We start from the raw sequence: 19,117 nt of genomic DNA on the forward strand, positions 1-19,117 counted from the left end.
AACACAGCCAGAGGAAAAAGAGATATCATGCATTAAAGAACAAAGGATAACATATGATCTCTCATGAGAAACAATAAAAGTAATAAGACATAAGGGTAAAATGTTTTGAGACACACAAAAGCTGAACTATTTCATCACCAGAAGACCCACACTATAAGAAATATTAAAAGTCCTTCAGGCAGAGGAAAATTATACAGGTAACACTATGGATCGACATAAAGGAACAAAGGGTACCAGAAATGGCAACCATATGAGTAAATATGTTAAGATTTTTTCCCCTAATTTTACATCTTTAAGAGGTAATTAACTATTTAAACAAAATGTTGAGTGCCTCAGAACTGATCCTTTCAAATTGTGGTGCTAGAGAAGACTCTTGAGAGTCCCTTGGACAGCAAGGAGATCAAAACAGTCAATCCTAAAGGATATCAACCCTGAACATTCACTGGAAGGACTGATGCTGAAGCTCCAATGCTTTGGCCACCTGATGTAAAGAGCCAGCTCAGTGGAAAAGACCCTGATGCTGGGAAAGAGTGAGGGCAGGAGGAGAAGGGGGTGGCAGAGGCTAAGCTGGTTGGATGGCATCACCGACTCAATGCACATGAGTTTGAGCAAACTCCAGGAGATGGTGAAGGACAGGGAAGCCTGGCGTGCTACAGTCCATGAGGTCCCAAAGGTTGGACACAACTTAAGAGACTGATCAACAACATAAGTTTATAGCAATATGTAAAAGTAAAATGCATGACAATAGCATACAGGAGAGAAACGGAAGTATACTTTTGGTTCTCAAACTATACATGAAATAACAAAATATCATTTGAATGTATCATGTAATAATTTAAAGATGTACATTATAAACCTTAGCGGCGTGCCTGGTAGCTCAGTGGTTTTAAAAAAAAATAAAATCTGCCTGCCAGTGCAGAAGACCTGGGTTCGATCCCTGGGTTGCAAAGATTCCCTGGAGAAGGAAATGGAAACCGACTCCAGTACTCTTGCCTGGGAAACCCCATGGACAGAGGAGCCTGGTGGGCTACAAGGGGAGATCACTTCTGCCTTTTTCTTCCTCCCTGTTCCCTAACTAACTCTGGGCCAGATACAGAAAGGAACAAGGGAAATTCTGGGGATGTGGCTAAGTTTAATTTCTTGACTGTGGTAATGACTTCCTAAGTGTATACAGACACACATCTAAACTAACTATACACTTAAATACCTGTAGATTATTGTCATTTATATCTCAGTAAAGCTGTTAAACTGCTGCAATTAATATACCAGCAAATTGGGAAAACTCAATAGTGGCCACAGGACTGGCCACATTCCAATCCCAAAGAAAGGCAATGTCAAAAAATTCAAACTACCACACAACTGAGCTCATTTCACATGTAGCAAGTGAAAGTCACTCAGTCGTGTCCAACTCTTTGTGAGCCCATGAACTATACAGTCCATGGAATTCTCTAGGCCAGAATACTGGAGTGAGTAGACTTTCCCTTCTCCAGGGCATCTTCCCAAGCCAGGGATCGAACCCAGGTCTCCCACATTGCAGGCGGATTCTTTCCCAGCTGAGCCACAAGGGAAGCCCCACCTGTAGCAAGGTAATGTTCAAAATCCTTCAAGTTAGACTTCAACAATACATGTACCAAGAACTTCCACATGTACAAGCTGGATTCAAAAAAGGTACACGATCCAGAGATCAAATTGCCAACATCCGCTGGATCACACAAAAAAGCAAGAGAGTTTCAGAAGAACATCTATTTCTGCTTCATTGTCTATGATAAAGTCTTTCACTGTGTGTATCACTACAAACTCTGGAAAAGTCTTAAAGAGATGGGAATACCAGAGTACCTTACCCGCCTCCTGAGAAACCTGTATGCACATCAAGAAGCAACAGTTAGAACCAGACATGAAACAACAGAGTGGTTTAGAATTGGGAAAGGAGCATGTCAAGGCTGTGAACTGTGACCCTGCTTATTTAACTTACATGCAGAGATTATCATGTGAAATGCCAGGCTGCATGAACTACAAGCTGGAATCAAGACTGCAGGGAGAAATATTAATAAACTCAGATATACAGTTGACACCACCATCATGGCAGAAAACGGACAGGAACTAAAGGGCCTCTTGATGAAGGTGAATGAGTGTGAAAAAGCTGGCTTAAAACTCAACATTCGAAACTAAGATCATGGCATCCGGTCCCATCACTTCATGGCAAATAGATAGGGAAACAATGGAAACAGTGATAGACTATGTTTTCCTGGGCTCCAAAATCACTGTGGACGGTTACTGCAGTCATGAAATTAAGATACTTCCTCCTTGGGAGAAAAGCTATGACAAACCTAGACAGCATATTTAAAAAGCAAAGGCATCACTTTGCCAACAAAGGCCCATTTAGTCAAAGCTATGGTTTTTCCATCAGTCATATACCAACGTGAGAGTTGGATATTAAAGAAGGCTGAGTGCCAAAGAACTAATGCTTTCAAATTATGGTGCTGGAGAAGAATCCTGTGAGTCCGTTGGACAGCAAGGAGATCGAATCAGTCAATCCTAAAGGAAATTAACCCTGAATATTCACTGGAAGGACTGATGCTGAAACTCCAATACTTTGTCCACCAAAGGTGAAGAGCCAACTCACTGGAATAGATCCTGATGCTGGGCAAGACTGAGGGCAGGAGGACAAGTGGACGACAGAGGATGAGATAGTTAGATGGCATCACTGACTCAATGGACAAGAATTTGAGCAAACTCCGGGAGACAGTGAAAGACAGGGAAGCCTGGCGTGTTGTAGTTTCCATGGGGTCGCAAAGAGTCAGACACAACTGAGTGACTGAACAAAAAAAGCTGTTTAATGTTGTGATATAAAATCATCTATTACTAATCAGTCATGCTTCAGCCCCAGAGATGAAACACTGAAAAAGATGGATACAGGACTCTCAACATAGAATATAGTCTTAGCAGAGAAAACAGATACCAAATGCTGAGAAATTTGATATAGTCTATGAAGAATCAGGTCTATGGAAAAGTACATATTCTAATTTGTACAGATTTTATAGTATAGGTTCTAATAGTCAAGAAAGGAATCTGACTTTCTTGTAAACCAAGATCAAAGAATGGAGTATGAATTAGCTAAGTGAAAATATACACATTTACTGAGTGGAGAGTCTAGGGGGGAAAAAATATATAAGAGAAATGCCCAGAAATGGAATTGCTAGGTCAAAGGGCAGTTACATTTTATACAAAAGATTTTTATTGCTTAGTTCTTTGAGACAGAAAAAGACAGAGTGACATTTACTGTTTATGCAGCGTCACCAGGGGTAGCGTAGTGGGTTTTAGAACAATTACACACTAGTAAAGTAATGCTCAAAATTCTCCAAGCCAGGCTTCAGCAGTACGTGAACCGTGAATTTCCAGATGTTCAAGCTGGTTTTAGAAAAGGCAGAGGAACCAGAGATCAAGTTGCCAACATCCACTGGATCATCGAAAAAGCAAGAGAGTTCCAGAAAAACATCCATTTCTCCTTTATTGACTATGCCAGAAGCCTTTGACTGTCTGGATCACAATAAACTGTGGAAAATTCTGAAAGAGATGGGAATACCAGACCACCTAACCTGCCTCTTGAGAAATCTGTATGCAGGTCAGGAAGCAACAGTTAGAACTGGACATGGAACAACGGACTGGTTCCAAATAGGAAAAGGACTACGTCAAGGCTGTATATTGTCACCCTGCTTATTTAACTTATATGCAGAGTATATCATGAGAAACGCTGGGCTGGAAGAAGCACAAGCTGGAATCAAAATTGCCGGGAGAAATATCAATAACCTCAGATATGCAGATGACACCACCCTTATGGCAGAAAGTGAAGAGGAACTAAAAAGCCTCTTGATGAAAGTGAAAGAGGAGAGTGAAAAAGTTGGCTTAAAGCTCAACATTCAGAAAACGAAGATCATGGCATCCGGTCCCATCACCTCATGGGAAATAGATGGGGAATCAGTGTCAGACTTTATTTTGGGGGGCTCCAAAATCACTGCAGATGGTGATTGCAGCCATGAAATTAAAAGATGTTTACTCCTTGGAAGAAAAGCTATGACCAACCTAGATAGCATATTGAAAAGCAGAGACATTACTTTGCCAACAAAGGTCCATCTAGCCAAGGCTATGGTTTTTCCTGTGGTCATGTATGGATGTGAGAGTTGGACTGCGGAGAAGGCTGAGTGCCGAAGAATTGATGCTTTTGAACTGTGATGCTGGAGAAGACTCTTGAGAGTCCCTTGGACTGCAAGGAGATCCAACCAATCCATTCTAAGGGAGATCAGCCCTGGGTGTTCTTTGGAAGGAATGATGCTGAAGCTGAAACTCCAGTACTTTGGCCACCTCATGCAAGAGTTGACTCATTGGAAAAGACCCTGATGCTGGGAGGGATTGGGGGCAGGAGGAGAAGGGGACGACAGAGGATGAGATGGCTGGATGGCATCACCGACTCGATGCACATGAGTTTGAGTGAACTCCACGAGATGACAATGGACAGGGAGGCTTGGCGTGCTGCGATTCATGGGGTTGCAAAGAGTCGGACACGACTGAGCTGAACTGAACAACACATAAGACAAGAGAATAAAACTCAATGCTCTGAGCTCTTCGAGTCCAGACACTGCAACTTCATTCTCACATCCCAACTGCAGAGCTTCACACACCACAGGTGCCTGCCAACAGTTTGTTGCATTAATATGAACCCCCTGGGCTGGTTATAAAAGAAATCAAACCATCAGGAGGAGCAGCTCAATCATCTAACACTCTCTCTAAAAATGGCAGTTTTTAAAAGAATTAACCTCTTCTTCATCGTCCTCAAGTAATTCTTAATGAAAGCTCGTCATGTGAACTACTGCAAAGCCTCCAAACTGGTCTCCCTGTCTCCACTCCCCTCATCGTCCAAACTCAATCTCCCAGAGCCTAGGAGTGAGCTTGTTGTGGTTTAGTTGCTAAGATGTGTTCGATTCTTTTGCAAACCCATGGACTGTAGCCTGCCAGGTGCCTCTGTCCATGTGATTTCCCAGGCAAGAATACTAGAGTCAGTTATCATTTCCTCCTTCAGGGGATCTTCCCGACCCAGGGATTGAACCCATGTCTCCTGCATTGGCAGGCAGATTCTTTGCCTCCAAGCCACGGGGGAAGCCCCAAAGAGTAAACTATTCAATCCCCAAGTTAGCGATTTCCCTTCTCTACTTAAGACACTAATGTAAATGACATCTCATCACCTCCACCTGTGCATCCCAAACAATAATCTAAGACCAATACTGGTGAAATGAGGGAGAAAAAGAATATCTTAGTTTTTTCACAATGTACAATAAAGAGGAATATTTATTGTGACAGTTTGCTTCCTGCTTTTTTCATGTCAAAATATCCTTCTGATTATGAAAAGGTGGGTGAGGACATGACAGTTTTAAAGAAACAGCTCCACTAAGGAAATTAAAAAGCTGGTAAATCTAAGAGAGCTGAGCTTTACTTTGTAATTGCCCATGGAAAAGTCTGGGAAACACTGACTCACAGGATAAAAAAAAGCCAAAGATAAAAAGTGCCTTCACCTATCTAAATCTTCTCACTCTTCCAGCAGATTTTTTTGCTCCTGCAAAACAGCACTGCAGTAGTGCCCTTCATAGAGTCTAATTGTTTCCCCTTTGCTCAGGCTTTCCCAGGAATGGAATGACCTCAATAACTTCTCTTCTTCATTCAATGTACTGAGTATCAACTATGCCAACCACTGTCTCTACAGAGTGAGCACTGAGCAAAAGAGAAATTTCCTCTAGTGGAGGAAACAGATATCAAATAAACAAAGAATTAAAAACTATAACAAGCACTGCCTTAAAGAGAATGGAATGAAGGTGCCCAAAATCGAAAGCAGGAAGACTCGTCAGCAAGGTACTATAGTTCAGGTGACAGATATCAATGATTTGGACCAGGGTAGAGGCATGGAGAAGACAAGATCTTGAGTTGACAGGCTTTGCTGAGAAATTGAATAGGAGATTATCTCACTGTCCCTCACTGTGCACACTGTTGAACCATGGTAGGCAAGGCATGAGCAGGGATGATGGAAGAAAACTCAAGGAGTTGTAGGAATGGCAGACACGTTTACTGTCTCCTGACTGGCACAGCAGCCATAGAAACAGACACACTATTTTCTCCTCTCATGGTTGACCCAGTGGACACAGCTATAACGCAGCCGCAAAGGCTTCTCAGGTGGTGCTTATACGGGGCACTGAACGTGCACAGTACAATAAATGATCTCAGCTGTTACATAACTACGTATTCACAAAACGTGGGGCAAGAGCGAGAGGTCGTGGGGCGAGAGCCTGACCACTGCTGATCTGCTGATCTTGGCTAATTTGCTCTTTCCCTGTAGAGATTAAAAACAAAACAAAACAAGAAATACACCAAAGATGACTAAAGCACAAACGACTATGTCGACCTGCATTAGAAGTCTTCCCATACATACCCACTCTGTGCTTGATTATACTACTTGCTTTGGCCAGTGGAACAACAGCAAACTTACTGAGAGCAGAGCCTGAAAAAACTCTTGTGCACTGCTTGTCTCTTGGAATAAGCCTGTGGCAGCCTGCTGGATGAGAGACCACATGGAGGAAAACCAAGAGGAGAGCATCTGAAACCATCTTACAGCAGCCTATAGCCAGAGAACCGCAAATGTATGAGAAAGCCAAGTCATGACTAGAACCACCTAGCTAACCTGTAGACTTATAAGCACTAATAACTGCTTACTGTTTTGAGCCACTGAGTTTTGAGGTGGTTTTTTAATGCAAGGCTAATTAACATGGAGTTATCATTTATTTATGTAAGGTGGGAGAAAGGGAATGAAAAGAAACAGCAAGCTCATTTTCTCTTACCCAGATCAACTCCTACCTATTCTTTAAAGCCCAACTGAGATATCAACTCCCTCATCTGGAAGCTTTCCTAGATGTCTCTGGCTGGATTGAGAAACATGGAGACACCATCACTGTTCTGTACATATCCTGATCACTGCCTTACCACATCCTCTTGTAATTATCGGCTTATATCTTTCTTCCTAGCTAGACAATAGCAACTTTACATTACTGTATCATATTCATCTTGATTGTATCAGCATGTAACATAAAACAGGCTCTCGAGAGGTTGCTGAGTTGGTATAATTTATACATTAAATGAATAAACACTTACTTGATACTATAAAACCTATTAACTCTATCGCTCAAAGTGTGATCCACTGACAACATGAATCAGAATCAGCAGGGCTGTGTATTAAAAATGCAATTTCTGGGCTCTTTATCGTCAACAAAAATGCCACTCGTTACATTGTAAAAACACGGATGATTATTCCCGCCACCGACAGATAAACAAAAAAGTAGTAGAAGTGTGGGTACTAAACCAACTGGTCTCCAATTTTTTCTCGAGCTGTAATCTACGACAGTCCTCAATCTGACAGCCTATAACTGCAATAGAGTTTCTCTTATAAGAACTGGGTCTCAGCCAGAGTACAAGAGCAGATCTTCCAAAGAGGTGTGGCTTCTCAACGCACACAGAGGATGCTCCAACAGCAAAGCCTGTCCTGAGCACTCTCTGCAGCAGGGATCAGACCAGGACCGACAGGCGGCGTGGCCTAGACAGTACCCCAGGCCGGCTCTCGGAGCCCGGGCAGCAGAGCTGAGGGCGGAACCCACGGTCCTGCTACGCCAGAGCCACTCGAAGGCGGCTCCCTTGGGGGTCTGGGATAGGCGTCGTTCTCCAGAGAAAGCCACGGTAAAACCCAGCCAGGCTGGACCGTGAGGAAAGCCACAGTCGCCTGGCTAACCGAAGTCAAAAAAGAGGAAAATGCAGGATGGGTCGCGCCGAAGGAAACCGAAAGGTGAACGGAACCGAGTGCGAGAGGGTGCCGCCGCTTCTCACCTGCGTCAAGTTCCAGCTGGTAAGAGGGCAGCGGCTCGAGGGAGAGCTTGTAACCCTCGAAGCGGGGATCCAGCAGAGGTCTCTTCACCCGCAGGGAGCAATTAGCAGCCACCTCCATCGCCTTCCAGGGGCGCAGCGTGAGAATTAGTAAAGCTCTCGTTGAAAGGTCCGCGCTTCCCTGGTAGCACTGTGGCTTGGAGGCGGCGTGGTTCTCACCCCAGAAAACACTGCGGTGTAGCCTGCCGTCTGGGAAATGTAGTGCCCACGAGAAAGTTGCCTCTGATGCATGCTGGGATATGTAGTCTTTCGGGAACTCAATGCTCGTACGACAGAAGGATCTGGACTCTCTTACCCAGAAGGCTGAGCGACAAGGAGGCGGCCCGCGCTGGTTAAATTCTCACTTTATAGGCAGGGTGGCGAGACCCCGCCCCGGAAATGCGTGTGCTAGCTTTCTGTGTGCTTAGGTGCCCGAGCTACTGAGGGTCTAGGTCCGGGCAGCCGAAGAGTGTGGTAGGTAACGGTCGTCAGCGCAAGGGTCATTTCGTCGCTGGGAAGGGACGGCCCTCGCCCGCGGTGATGGTGGTGAGCTATGCCCGTGGTCCTCAGGGCCGGGACCCGGGCCCAGCCCAGGCTCCTTTCGATGTGCTGTCTTTCGTTAGCTTCCCCGACCCGCGCTCGCGGGCCTGTAGGGCTCTCCGACAGGGCGTGCTACCGGAGTTGGCCTGAAGCCAGTCTTCGCTTTGTTTTCTGGCTCCTCCCCTCCCGCCTCTCCCGCTGTCTCCGCCCTATTCTATTTTCCCAAAGAACGTCTGAACTGGGAGGGATCCCCTAGCGCCCTTGTTTTACAAGTGAGAAAACTGAGGCCTTTTAAGAACTGACTTGTCCAAGGTCACTATCCGTAGTGTCGGGACGAAGGCAAAATCAAGTTCAGTGTTCTAGGGAAGGTACTGACTGGAGGTCTTAGTGTTATTTTGAAATGTTAGCCTGCAACTGCAAAAGCAAACATATACTAGTTCTTTCTCAACCTCTCCTTTTTCCTGTTGCATTTTTAAAAAAACACAACTCTGAAAACTCACCGCCACTCTCAGTTTTCTTATAGGCGGCGAATTGGGAGACAACAAAAGTTCTCAAGTTAGTGACAGATAAGCCCAGATAAGTAGGGTAACGTTGGCTTATTCCACGTTTTACAACTTAACCTTCCTCTTACTTTTACACCGTTTTGGTTGTTTGTTTTTACTGAAAATTGAGGATTTTCTAAGTTAGGAAATTTATTTGAGATTTCTTTTTTCTTTATCCCAACCTGCAAGTTTTGATAAAGAACATACACACCCACACACAGCTAGTTTGGCGGTTGGAATTCTGTACATCCTAGTGAAAAGTAAAGCGCTTAAGAGCCTTATCTGGAAATTTTGTCACCAACCGTACTTAATCTTTTATTGATATTTAGGTTATATAGCTTCCCCCAAATTTTGAATGCATTTAGTTAAGAGGCAGAAATGATTAACAGGGGTCACAGTATCTGAGTTCATTTTTCTATCTTGGTTCCTCAGTTTCCTCACCTGTAAAATATAAACTGTGTTAATACTACTTACATAAAAGAATAAGATCTGGGAATTAAATGAGATAAGAACCCATTAGTTCAGTGCCAGGCACATATGCATTTAATAAATGTACAGTAATTGTTGTTATCCAAAGACTTATTAATGAAGGGTACATGGGAGGGGAATTGTAAAGTTCATCATTATGACTTCTTGGGAAACAGTAAATAATATTGAGAGTAATGACATTGTCAACACATTGTTGAAATTTATCACCCCTTCAGTTGATAGAATGTTACCTGTGTTGAGGTGCTAGCCTAGAGGATTTAGAAGACAATGCTTTGTAAGTGTTCTATATCTGAAAATACATGTTGATGTTCAGGTTAGCAAGATGAACAAAGATGCGCAGATGAGAGCAGCGATTAACCAAAAGTTGATAGAAACTGGAGAAAGAGAACGGTGAGTAATAGATTGTGTTAATAAACTACATTTAACATCTTTAAACTATAATTTTGTTATATTACAAAGAATCTAGTTACCAAGTAACAATACTGATGTTAGTAGAAATAATTACAGAAAATTGAGATTATCCAAAACGTCAATTCCTAACATCAATTTAAAAAAAAATGTTTAGGTCTGTTAAATATGGCAAGACTTGGAAGGAAGTGAATCATGTATATACAAAGATGAACAGGAAATGACTCTCTCTCAAAAAATGTATAAACTAAAGGAGAAGAAAAATACATACCCAAATAACTGCTGTTGGAGATAAAATGTTGCCCAGTTTTTAAGAGAGTCTACATAATGGAACCAGTTTCAGTTACTAAGCTCTCATATCCTCAGAGTGCATTTGCTATTTTTACTCTCTGAAATATTCTTCTTTCCCCCCACCTTTAGCTAATTCGATGCTCATTGTCAGGTTTTAACTTAAATATCATCTCTTCTAGGAATCTGTTAATTCCCAAATACCTTGTTCTATCATAGCATTTAATCACTTTGTATTATACTGGCCTACTTTGCTAGTTTGTATAAGTAGAATCTGGGTTTCTCCACAGCAGAAACTATACCCAGCATCATAGCTAGCTCATAATTGGCCAAGTAAACATCTGAGGAATGAACAGGTTTGAAAGTGCAGAGGAGAGGCTAAAGAATCAAAAAAGGCTTCCAGGAGCAGGGTGATAAATTGTATGAGAGAAACCTAAGAGGGAACTTTCAGTTTCTACCTGGAGATTAAGATGATCAGTGAAGTCTCCCAGAATGGTGAAGTCTTCCAGAATGGTGGAAGTGTTACGTCACCTGGGAGAGACGAATTAGTGGTTCCCCAGCACAGTAAAAGAGAAAGGACAGTCTGGGCAGATGGAAACAAATATGCAAAGTCAAAGAAATTTGTTCTAATATGATAATATTCTGGGAGAACTGTGCAATTAAAATGTGAAAGACAGTGGACAGGAGAAATGTGGTTTTTGTATAATCAGAAATCTTTCCATTAAAAAGGATGAGAAACTAGCTCAACTAATGGAAATGTATAATATCGTGTAACTGAAAGTCTAGGGTTTGAAGGTGCTTCAGGCACCACTGGGTCGAGTCTCTCAAAAATTGTCACCAAGAATATGTCTTTATCTTCCTGTCTCATATCTGCTTTCCTCTGTTGGCTTTATTTTCCAGAAGGCACTACGCACAAGGTGGCAGGAATTAGGAGCTCAAAATTTACATCTCCAGCTAAAACTATCTTTCTCCTAGTAGTTTCAGCAATGTACTTAACTTGGTTACATCCTTGTTCAGTAATAGGCCATTCATGATCCACCTTGCCTAGCTCACATTTCCATTGCTAGAGCCCCTACCCAGATTTCTTACACCAGAGTTGTAGAGTGTTTTTGCTGTCAAAGAAATGGCAGAAAAATAGGTGGTAGGTTTGCAAAAACATTTGTTGACTTATCCTTTGGTGGTGGGAGGCATTAAAAAATTTTAAGAGGCTGACTAGATCGTGTTACACTTTAGGAATGTTATTTTGGCAGTGTGAAGGAGATTTGAAGGACTAAAGATAGATTGAGAAGATAATATCAGGCGAAAAGTAAAATGGCAAAAAAGGAAAGAACTTACAGTTTGTTTGTTTTTTTTTAAGTAAAATCAACAACCCTTGATATGAGGAATGAGGAAGAAGAAAGCCTCTAGAACAGTGCCTTGGGAAACCAAGAGGATAGTATTGCCAGTAATGGCTGTAGGGGATTATGTATTATTGTTTTTCATTTGTCTTCATTCACGTAGCTTTAAGTTACTGAGTTTCTACCATTTGCCATGTCCTGTTAAGGTCTGAAGATACAATAGCGAACAAAATGAAGCCTGTTCTTTTATACTGCTTACATTCTAATGGAAGGAGACAGAAAATACATGTGCAGTGTGTCAGATGGTGAGGAGTTCTAGAGGAAAAATAAAGCAGAGAATAGTCAGGTGTGTTATAGAAAGGAAAAAGAGTGGACCTCACTGATAAAGAGATCAGAAAGATTTGAGGGAGTGGGGAGACTCATTGCCATGGTCCTGAGACAGCTTGCCTGGCTTTTTTCTTTTTCTTTGGCCACGTTTCACATGCCTTTGGGACCTCAGTCCTTCGTCCGGGATGGAACCCAGGGCCCTGCAGTGAAAGCACTGCGTGCTAATAACTGCACTGCCAGGACATTCCTTGCCTGGCCTTTTGAGGAACCCATGGAAGCCACTGAGACTGAGTCAGTTGGGTAAGGGAGAGAAACAGTAAGGTCAGAGACATCGCCGGGGAGGGGGCAAACCACGCAGGGTCTCCTAGGCTCTAGTAAAGACTGGAAATTGCATTTTGGGTAAACCGGGAGTTCCCTGGAGGGTTTTGAGCAGGGAGAGGAGAAGGAAGTGCACAGGGGAAGTGGCAGGGGAACAAGTCAGCAGGCTGTGGCAGCAGTCAGTCAAGAGAAGATGGTGGCTCAGACTAGCTAGTAATGGCAGAGGTGGTGAAAAGCATTTGAATTTCAGGGGTATATTTAAAAACTGGAACCAGTAGGATGTGCTTATAGATTGGATATTAGTGTTATCAAAATTACTGAGTGAAGGCGGCGGCCAGGGTTTCTAGCCTGAGCACCAAGATGAATGGAGTTGCCTTTCTGGTAAGAACAGCTTGAGGTGGAAGAGAAGCAAGAGTTGGGTTTTGGCCCTATTAAGATTAAGTGACTTAATTAAACATCAAGATGGAATTGTCATGTAGTGGATGTTAGGAATATTGAAAAAGAAGCAGTTTGGCTTGTGACTCGACATGTTTAAGCTGAGAAATGAGATGATTTAGGATGAAGATTGAGGCTTTATAACAGTAGGTTTTGCAGTAGGTTTTTTGCACCCATGATGTCATCAGTTTTAATACATACCATTATTTTTTTAACCATTAAGAAAAGAAAATACTGCCAATTAAATTATGATAGGCCAATGACTGGATTGTTAAAATATGGGAAAGTACAGACTTAGAATTAATGAAATACCATAGTTAATGTAGTAACTAAAGTTCTTCCCTGGTGGCTCAGATGGTAAAGAATCTGCCTGCAACACAGAAGACGCGGATTCGAACCCTGGGTTGCGAAGATCCCCTGGAGAAAGGAATGGCTATCCACTCCAGTATTGTTGCCTGGAGAATTCCATGGACAGAGGAGCCTGGCAGGCTACAGTCCATGGGGTCACAGAGAGCCCGACATGACATGACTGAGCTACTAACATATAACATAGCTAATGTACAATTTAGAAGGGTAATAAGAAAAAGGGAGGGGGGAATCTATATGGTTGAGATATAATGGGGCAGTAAGATAATTAACAGTTAAGAGTTTGTAGTTAAAGAATGGATTCTGGGGTTTAAAGCTTTCAAAAGTACAAGCTGCTTCAAACTCAACTAATATCCTTTTGAAGTTGTACAAAACCCACAATATTCCTGTTGGTGGAGGGAAGTAGAAAGTGTGTTAAGAAGGCCGAAGTAGGGTTTCTTAAGAAGTATTGTGTCCCATCCACTTGACTGAATTTTATTGATGATGAAAATGAAGCTCAGCATTTAAATGACTCACATAAGATCAAAGAACTTTTTAGTGATAGAACCAAGATTAGGCCATGTTTAAATTAAAAGTTTTGTAACCAGAAGGCAGGGGATTTTTCATTGAACAGTGAAGCTTTGCTTCAAACATTCCTGTCTAAGATACTGTACGCTGCTGTAGTTTAATTTGGAAACACTTCTTTTTCAACAGCCTCAAAGAGTTGCTGCGAGCTAAATTAATTGAATGTGGCTGGAAGGATCAGTTGAAGGCACACTGTAAAGGTAATCAGTTTGATTTAGAAGATAAGCTAATTCCATTGCTCTCAACTGTGTGGGTCTGAAATTCACTAGTGAATTATAATCAGTATTTTAAAATGTATTGAGTGCTCAAGCATAGTTTTACACAAATAGAAAATTGAATCATGTGGTATAGACTGCTTGCACTGAGTGATCATATGTATACCTGTTCTTAAATTTTAGAAATGTTTCTTTGTGTTTCTCTTAAAACAATTGAGGCAAGATTTCCTCTGGCATGAAATATCCCACCTTTCTCAGTGTGCCTACTGGAAGTGAAACATTAGTGATTCCTAGTCAGTTTTTCTTAATAACATGTTAAGCATGTTATGGCTGGCAGACTTATAGAAATTTTATCTCCTGTCTTTAACAGTGTTATTTTTGAAAAAAATCATCTATAAAAGCTCTTAGAAAATTACTTATATTTTTTAAATTATAAAATGGAAGCTTGTTAAATTACTGGGTATTGATGATGATGCCATTAGCTAGATTCCACAAGTCACTAAGGTGAGCCTCTGTCCTTTCTGGCTCAGCTTTTGGCATGATGGAATTCTGGAGATTTATAATGAATTCTCATTGTAATGGTTTCTACAAATGATAATAGAGACTTTATATCATTAATCCAAAGAGGGCAATGTGCCAGATTAACAAAAGCGTAGACTTCAAGCTCAAATAGACCTTTGTGTAAGACTGGAGCTGGATTTCAAGTCGTGTTTGAATGAGTTATTTAATTTTTAAGCGTCACTTGCCTCACTTTCAAAGTGGGAAAAATGCCCAGGCCATTAGATAATTGTGAATATTAAATATTGCAAAGCACCCAGCACTTAATAGGGGTCCAGTAAGTGTTAACTCCTTTCCTCCTCCTCCTCCTCCTCTTGGTCCAGCATAGAGAAGAGAAAGGAGCAAAGGAGTTGTTCCATATTTTAATTTTGGGCAATTTGAATTTACAGTTCAAATTCATTCTACTTATTACAACGATTTGTCTTACGTTTTGAATCTGGTGAATACATGCTGTGTTTAAGGTTGAACTAAATCTTCATTAGAACGAAAAAGAGAAGTATCCTCTTTTTTTTTTTTTTTTTTTAAAGACCAGTCTGGACTCTAAAAACATGATCTTAACCCTTCCTCTATGAAAATCTTTCTTACAGATAATGATTTTAAATGATATGATTTGTTTTTTGCTTTTGCATAAGAGGTAATTAAAGAAAAGGGACTAGAACACGTTACTGTTGATGACTTGGTGGCTGAAATCACACCAAAAGGCAGAGGTAAGGAATACAAATTGTGTGAAAGGAAATGTGGGCTAAGACATGATTTGCTTTCTCTTTTGCTGGTTCAGGTTTTCTCTTTTTTTAACAAGGAAAAGCACTCTTTCTAAAATTATGTGGGTATACTTACATCTTCTCTTTGGGAAGAGTTATAGTTGTCTCGCCAACTTTCTTGCACAGTTTTGAGTAACAAACCAGGTATAAAATGTTTTGTACTCTTAAAACAATATACACATGTAAGTTGATATGGTTGTTAAACCAGATAATTTCTAAAACTTGGGATTTTTTTAGAGGCAAATATTACCGGAAGCTAGGATTTGTTAAGTTTAGCCTTATGTGTCATAGTTCAGCATTTTACACCAGCCCCTGAGTCATTGCTCGCTTTCCTTATTAAAAATAAACAAAGTTGTCTTCTTGGATGTCTAATTAAGAATCTGGTAGCTCCATAAGTAACTTCTTGATTGGGTAATTCTTGTTTAAGACTCACACTTCAGCTGCCTTCTTAATTTCTCTAATTCCTTGTTAAGAGAAACCAAAAGAAACAGCGGAAATATGTTAAGTCTCTATGCAGTAATTAGGTGTAACTAGATTATTTTCATTCGAGGAAGGCGGTAGGGGGTGGTTGTAGTTACAAGTGGAAGCAGGTAAACTAGATAACCCATTCATAGTTTCCTCACACAGAAAAAGTAAAAAGAGTTGAAGTGTGAAAAGTAAATCACTTTACAATTATTGCCAGAGAATACTAGGCCCTGAACTGCTACCACCTGGAGAGAGCTGCAGCACCCCACGGTCCTGTCCAGCCATCTTTCAAAACAGAACTTTGTCAGTCAATCATAGTTCGGGGAGGGGGCAGTATTTATTGCCCTCCCCAGGGATTTATATTTTTAAATAAATTTCTATATTTTGTTTCTACTTTTCTTCTGTAATTTATGCTTAATCTGTTAACATTTAAGAAGTAAATCTGTTAACAGGGTAGAAATTATCTCTGCATTTCCTTCAGTGCTTTTGTGTTGGATATTTCAATCCCTTATAGCTCCCCTGCTAGAGAATTAGCAAAAAAGAAAAGTAAAAATAAATCTTTTCTTTTTATTGTTAAGAAAGTATTTTTTTAATTAACATTTTTAATGTCAGTTCTGTGAACTTTATACAGCTGTATAGATTCGTTCTAAAAGACTCCCTCAAGCTATTCCTTTATAGTCACACCTCATCCGTAACCCCAAGGCAGCTGATCTGTTCTCAGTCATCATAATTTTGAGTAAAAGTATATTTAATATACATATTGATCACATTTCCAGTGGACTTAATTATGTAGTCCTTATTTCTCAGCAGGTTTATACTAAATTTATAAAGAGGAGTATCTGTCTTATTTGATTTCTGTCATTTGTGGAATTTTTTGTAGAAATATTGAACTATATATGAAGATTTCATTTCCTCTGGATTCAAGCAAATAACATTAGAGGTTAAAGTTAATTCCTTCTTGTCCTTATTTATTAGTAGCCAGAAAGGGGGGAAATAGTGTAGATTTAATAACTGACATTTAATATTAAGTTTCAAGGATCAGGGCTTCCCCCCTGCCCCCCTGTCCCCCGCCTTTTTTTTTTTTTTGGCTGTGCCTTGCAGCTTCTAGGATCTCAGTTCCCCAAGAAGGAAATGGACCTGGCCCAAATGGTAGTGAAGCCTGTGCTCCTAACCTAGGCCACCAGGGAACTCCCATTTCCCTATTTTTGGTTTAATATTCAGAGTAGATAATATAGTCAGTCACATGATTCAAGATTTGAAACATGAACATATGACAGAAACAACTGTTGCTGAAGCTCTTGCATCTTTGTTGATTCAAGAGGATATATGCATTTATTTCAATACAGTATCACCAAATTATCTCCCCAAATATGCTATATCAATTTATTCTCCCACCAGCCAATGTAACAGGGCCAGTTTTCCCTCGGTCCTGCCAATACATATATTGGTGAGCTTTGGATTTTAGCCAATCTGATTGGTAAAAATATGCTCTCAGAATGATAGTTTTAATTTTCATTTCTGTTGTGAGATTAAATTCTTTTGACATTCAAGAACTGTGTGCTTCTCCTTTCATCATTTTTCTGTAAGCCTGCTGATCTTCTTCCTATCAAGTTGAAGAAATTGTATAGTAGAGAGATTACCCTGTTTTTGTAAGAGTGCTTTCTCCTTTTTTTGTTTGATTTTAACCAGGCTTATTAAGTTGCATTTGAATCAGATTTAGCAATCTTTTACAGCCTCTCTTTCAGAAAGGCCTTTTCTATTCCTTGTGTAAAGAATTTTCACATGTGCAGTATATTTTTAGGTATTGGATAGTTCTTTCAAACAATAAATTTCAAATATATTTTATTTTCTCAGATGTCTTTTTTTTTTTTATTGAAGCATGAGGGTTATGAAATTTTCACTTGGTAATCCTAAATAAAATACAGATCTCAAATTGATAAATATTAATTGGAATCATCTTACTCTTATGTTTTTATTTTATATTTCAGCCCTGGTACCTGACAGTGTAAAGAAGGAACTCCTACAAAGAATAAGAACATTCCTTGCTCAGCATGCCAGCCTTTAAGATTGAATTAGATTGTGTTGTTTTGTGGTTTTATTTCTAAAGTAAAACTTGCCATAAATTAGGAATCGATTTCCCAAAATAAAATCCTTTTTTGTATGATGGTATACAGTTTTCAGTAATGATGTATACATTGTATTGATTTTTTTCCCTAAATGTGTTATTTTAATAAATATCTCATGAATGAGTTTGAAGTTTCCTTGGATTTTGGAATAAATGGGACTTTATTAATAATTCATCAGATTTATTGAGAGAAAAGTCAGCAATTAATACAGTTTAAGTGTTAAGTATGTAAATGTTAAGTAAGCACATCTCTGTACTAACAGTTTAGGAGAAGTCAGCAGCCTCTTCTGATTGTTTGGATGTAGTATATGCCTCTTTTGAATCCCTATATTTTATAATATATGTCCCATCTTGTACTATGGATACCTTATTTCTTATTTGTTATAAACGCTGAGGGTTAGGACTGGGTCTTACTCATCTTTATGTGCCTTCCTTATTCCTCAAAGAATTTACCATCTTACTGGAAGAGAGAACATTTGCAAAGCGGCTCCATACCAAGCTCCTCTCATATACTCTACTCATCTGAACTTTGAAAACAGAAACTAAATTGCATCCCCACATACTAAGGTCAAGAACGAACTAATGGGAAATAATCTCCACCCATAGCTTTACTCTGACATCAAGATTGCCAAATCCATGGACTTTTGTCTGTTCTTATGTGAGCTCTGCTGGAAAATGAGAATGTTGACCATCCTGCCACTTGGACCTCTTCCCACTTCTCACGTTGTTTAGACCTCCCACTGGAACCTCCTGTTTCTTGTGGATACCTTTCGCTATATGGAACTTTAAATAATGATGTTTCTTAGTGCTCCCTCTGGGCCCTCTGCCTAATGATATGATTTCCTGGGCAGATCCCAGGAAACTTGGGTCGGACCATGGCTTCAGATACTAACGTTGATAAATGGTAAACTGCATCTCCAACCCAGCCTCAGGATCCATATACTCAACTGCTATGGATCAGCTTCCTTGAATGTTCCATAAAACACCTCAAACTGACCACACCTAAGAGTGATTTTTTTTCCTCTAGTAACTGCCCATACTGTGTTTCTGTTCTCTCTGAATGATTCTCCCAGACATACAGATTACCTGAAAGTGTTAGTTGCTCAGTTGTGTCCGACTCTTTGCAACCTCATGGACTGCAGCCCACCAGCCTCCTCTGGGATTGTCCAGGCAACAATGCTGGAGTGGGTAGCCACTCCCTTCTCCAGGGGATCTTCCCGATCCAGGGATTGAACCTGGGTGTCCTGCATTGCAGGCATATTCTTTACCATTTGAGCCACCAGATTACTTCAACTTGTTAAAACACTGATTCTGAAGGTAAGGAATATCGCACAAGATTGTGTATTTCATACAGGCTTCTCTAACAGTGTTCATGCTGCTAATCAAGACCATTTTGAGTGTCACAAGATTGTAAACTGTCAACTACCTG

General features: G+C 40.5%; 2 protein-coding genes across 3 annotated transcripts in view; one reads left to right on the forward strand and one right to left on the reverse strand.

Moving 5' to 3' along the window:
• NUDCD1 (NudC domain containing 1) overlaps window positions 1–8,258 on the reverse strand; it is a 90,662-nt gene extending 82,404 nt beyond the window's left edge. The window contains exon 1 of the mRNA XM_005689154.3: window positions 7,915–8,258. Coding sequence (XP_005689211.1) covers window positions 7,915–8,032 — 118 coding nt within the window. The 5' untranslated portion in view covers window positions 8,033–8,258. The remainder of the gene's footprint in view (window positions 1–7,914) is intronic.
• On the forward strand, window positions 8,326–18,689 carry ENY2 (ENY2, transcription and export complex 2 subunit). 2 transcript variants are annotated; one of them, XM_018058350.1, is made up of 5 exons: window positions 8,326–8,424; window positions 9,835–9,911; window positions 13,694–13,764; window positions 14,970–15,044; window positions 17,552–18,689. In XM_018058350.1, the coding sequence occupies exons 2-5, from the start codon at window positions 9,844–9,846 to the stop codon at window positions 17,626–17,628; spliced, it is 291 nt and encodes a 96-aa protein (XP_017913839.1). In that variant the 5' UTR covers window positions 8,326–8,424; window positions 9,835–9,843; the 3' UTR covers window positions 17,629–18,689. The 2 variants fall into 2 exon arrangements, with proteins under 2 accessions (XP_017913839.1, XP_005689209.1); XM_005689152.3 differs by having other exon boundaries at window positions 8,330–8,496.

The sequence above is a fragment of the Capra hircus genome, chromosome 14 (genome assembly GCF_001704415.2).
Source record: "Capra hircus breed San Clemente chromosome 14, ASM170441v1, whole genome shotgun sequence".
NCBI classification, from domain to species: Eukaryota; Metazoa; Chordata; class Mammalia; order Artiodactyla; family Bovidae; genus Capra; species Capra hircus.

What these genes read in the sequence shown, in the direction of transcription:
- ENY2 (XM_005689152.3), top strand. An exon ending in GAAACTGGAGAAAGAGAACG is followed by an intron (nt 9,912 to 13,693) that starts GTGAGTAATAGA and finishes CTTTTTCAACAG; the next exon opens with CCTCAAAGAGTTGCTGCGAG. An exon ending in AATCACACCAAAAGGCAGAG is followed by an intron (nt 15,045 to 17,551) that starts GTAAGGAATACA and finishes TTTATATTTCAG; the next exon opens with CCCTGGTACCTGACAGTGTA.